The sequence below is a fragment of the Fukomys damarensis genome, unplaced genomic scaffold, assembly GCF_012274545.1.
Source record: "Fukomys damarensis isolate Sample0158 unplaced genomic scaffold, DMR_v1.0_HiC HiC_scaffold_19, whole genome shotgun sequence".
In the NCBI taxonomy this organism is placed as follows: Eukaryota; Metazoa; Chordata; class Mammalia; order Rodentia; family Bathyergidae; genus Fukomys; species Fukomys damarensis.
In genome coordinates this window covers 63657498-63660472 of record NW_022900931.1, presented here as the reverse complement: position 1 = coordinate 63660472, position 2975 = coordinate 63657498, and the positions used below count along the sequence as shown (strand labels likewise).

Here is a 2975-nt window from a genome sequence, read left to right as displayed (position 1 = left end):
AAAAAAAAAAAAAAAAAATCTGAGTGCCAAGCTATGAAAATTCATTGAACTGAACACTTATGTGCTTCTCTTGTGTTTAGAGTAGGATCACTGCAACCAGAAGGGGGGCTGGGGTCCCTGGATGACCACAGAACAGAGCTGCCCACCAGCCTGGCATGGCAGATTCTGTTTTTGTTTTCTTGTCTTTTGTGAGACCAGGTCTTGCTGTGTATCCCAGGCTGGCCTTGAGCTCACAGCAATCCTCCTGCCTCAGCCTCTTGAGTACTGGGATTATAGGTGTGTACTGCCTCACTTGGTCTTCAGATTTTTAAAAGAGAAATAAACTTCTACCTCTTGTGGGCCTTTGTATTTCGGGGTCTCTGTTACAGTAGTTAGTTGTTACAGGGCCTTCACTCTAACAAGCACTGAGCGCTCTGGGCACTGATGTGCATGGCCTTGATTAAAACGGAAGAGCCAAGAGCAGCGGCACAGGGGCGCCCTCCGGATGGCGAGGACACTGACCGTGATGGGGAAGAGACGCCCGGGCACCTGCAGCACCGGCGCATGGCCGAAGTAGCTGGAAAACAGCGCGATGTTGATGGTGGCCGACATGAGGATGACCTTGAGGTCAGGCCGCGTGGGCAGCAGGCGCCGCAGGACGCCCAGGAGGAAGTCGTTGTGCAGCTGCCGCTCGTGCACCTCGTCCACGATCAGGACACTGTACTGGGGCAGGCTGGGCTCCCGCTGGATCTGCCGCAGGAGCAGCCCCACAGTCAGGAACACGATCCTGGTGGCCGCCGAGCACGAGCTTTCAAAGCGGATCTGGTAGCCGACCTGGGGTAGGAGGAGACATCGGGCTCAGCAGGGGACCCTGGAGCCCCGTGGGCTCCCTGCTACTGCCGCCCCTCAGCCATGTCTGTCCTCTCCTAGGTGCTGCGAGAATCACGCGCAGCACTGCGCTGCCCGGTGTACGACAGCATCCACCGTGACAGTAAGACTTTTCCAGTCCTTACTGAGGGCCAGGCGACACCCTGCACTCTGCACGCGTTTCAGCCTCACGACCGCCCTGCCCCAGAACTCTCATCCTGGCTGAGGTTATCATCGGAGGCAACAGGGCCCAAAGAGGTATTCAGAGGAAAAGTGTCGTAACCCTACTTCCCATCACACACACGCTCACACACTCAAGTCAATTTCAGGTAAGCTGTAGTTCTAGACGGAAGAGTTTTTAGAAAAGTACTGGAGAACTTCCTCATGACCTCAAAATAGGCAAAATTTCAGCCAGGCGCGGTGGCACACGCCCGGATCCCAGCAGTCAAGAGGCTGAGGCAGGAGGACTGCCACCAGTTTGAGACCAGCCCGGGCTACACAGCCAGACCCTGTCTCACAAAGAATCTGTGGCATTCTATCACTAAGAAGTGATAACCTATCGCAAAAATAATTATCACTAAGGATGGTGCTGACCCTCAGGATATAAGGGTTCACAGATATGTTTAGATTTTTAAGTCTGGTACTGATTACATATGGGTATTCAACTAGGGACAATTCACTCAACTATGCACATAGGATGTGTGCACTTTTCTTGACTGCAGCTGGGGATGGAACCCAGGGAGTTGGGCCTGGCAGGCAAGGGCCCCGCCCTGAGCTACAGCCTCAGCCCAGATGAGCGCACTCCTTCCTGTTAAGAGTTTTGCAATTTCAACAACAAAATAACGTTGCTAAGTGGTAGAGCCAGGAATGGAACCCTAGAGCTCATCACTAGAAAAGGGCCAGCTGGGGATGCAGCTCAATGGGAGAGCATTTGCTTAGTGTGTGGGTTCCATGCTCAGCACAGAGGAAGAAAGAGGGGAAGGAGGGAGGAGAAGGGGGAGAGGACGGGGAAGGGAGGGGAAGAAACAGAGAAGAGAGGAGAGAGACAGAAAAACCAGGAGAAAGATACAGCGGAGGGAAGAAGGAAGGAAGTGTCCTTAATGATTTTATGGGCCAGGCATGATGGCGCACACCTGCAATCCCAGCACTTTGGAGGCTGAGGCAGGAGGATCGCTATGAGTTTGCGGCCAGCCTGGACTACATGGTGAGACTGTGTCTCAAAAAACAAATAAATAAATGCAATGAATTTTTTTGTTTTGTTTTGTTTTGTTGTTTGTTTTTTTGAGACAGGGTCTCATTATGTAGTTAAGACTGACCCGGAACTCACTATGTAGCACAGGCTGGTCTTGAACTCACAGCGATCCTCCTGCCTCAGCCTCCCAAGTGCTGGGATTACAGGCATGCGCCACCACGCCTGGCTAACACAACGAATTTTTTAAGTCTGTTCAGAAAAATAACTGAGGAGCATTTATGTTTCTAAGTTTTTTGCTGTTAAAGCACTGTACTAGGGCCAGGGATTTAGCTCAGTGGTGCCGCTGCCTGCCTCGTAAGTGCAAGGACCTGAGTTCGATCCCCGGTACCAAAAAAAAAAAAGCACCGTACTAAGTAACTGTAAAGCACTGTACTAGCACCTTCATCATTTGGACCAATACAAGCCAATCTGTAGCCAGAACTCCAGAATGATCATCTCCAGATCACAGGGCAGCAGCTGAATCTGACTGACACTGCCATGTGCCCAACGAACTTACCACCCAGCGTCGCCCTGCACGGACCGGGCAGCTGGCCCCGCCCACTCACCTGGGATCCATACTGACTGAGGCTCTCGAAGCCAACGCGCTTGGCCAGCGAGACACAGGCAATTCGCCGGGGCTGGGTGCAGGCCACGTGGCGGAAGCCAGCAGCCAGCAAGTACTGGGGGACCTGGGTGGACTTGCCACAACCCGTGTCCCCAGCCACCAACACCACCTGGTGCTGCTTCAGCATCTGCAGGATGGGGTTCGCGTACTGGGCGATGGGCAGGGCGGCCCGCTCCCGCTGCAGCTTGGCCAGCCGCCCAAATGCCTGCTTCTGGCCGAAGTCCAGGTAGTGCAGCAGGGCCCGGCGGAACTCGGACACGCGTTCCCGGGGCA

The 2975-nt window shown here is 53.7% G+C and overlaps 1 protein-coding gene across 1 annotated transcript in view; it reads right to left on the bottom strand.

Annotated features, from left to right (window-relative positions):
* Positions 1-2969, bottom strand: part of Dhx34 (DExH-box helicase 34) — a 7337-nt gene extending 4368 nt beyond the window's left edge. Inside the window, exons 1-2 of the mRNA XM_019210051.1 lie at positions 2644-2969; positions 502-813 (exon numbers count right to left, since the gene is read on the bottom strand). Coding sequence (XP_019065596.1) covers positions 502-813; positions 2644-2829 — 498 coding nt within the window. The 5' untranslated portion in view covers positions 2830-2969. The remainder of the gene's footprint in view (positions 1-501; positions 814-2643) is intronic.
* Positions 2970-2975: the final 6 nt, after the last annotated feature.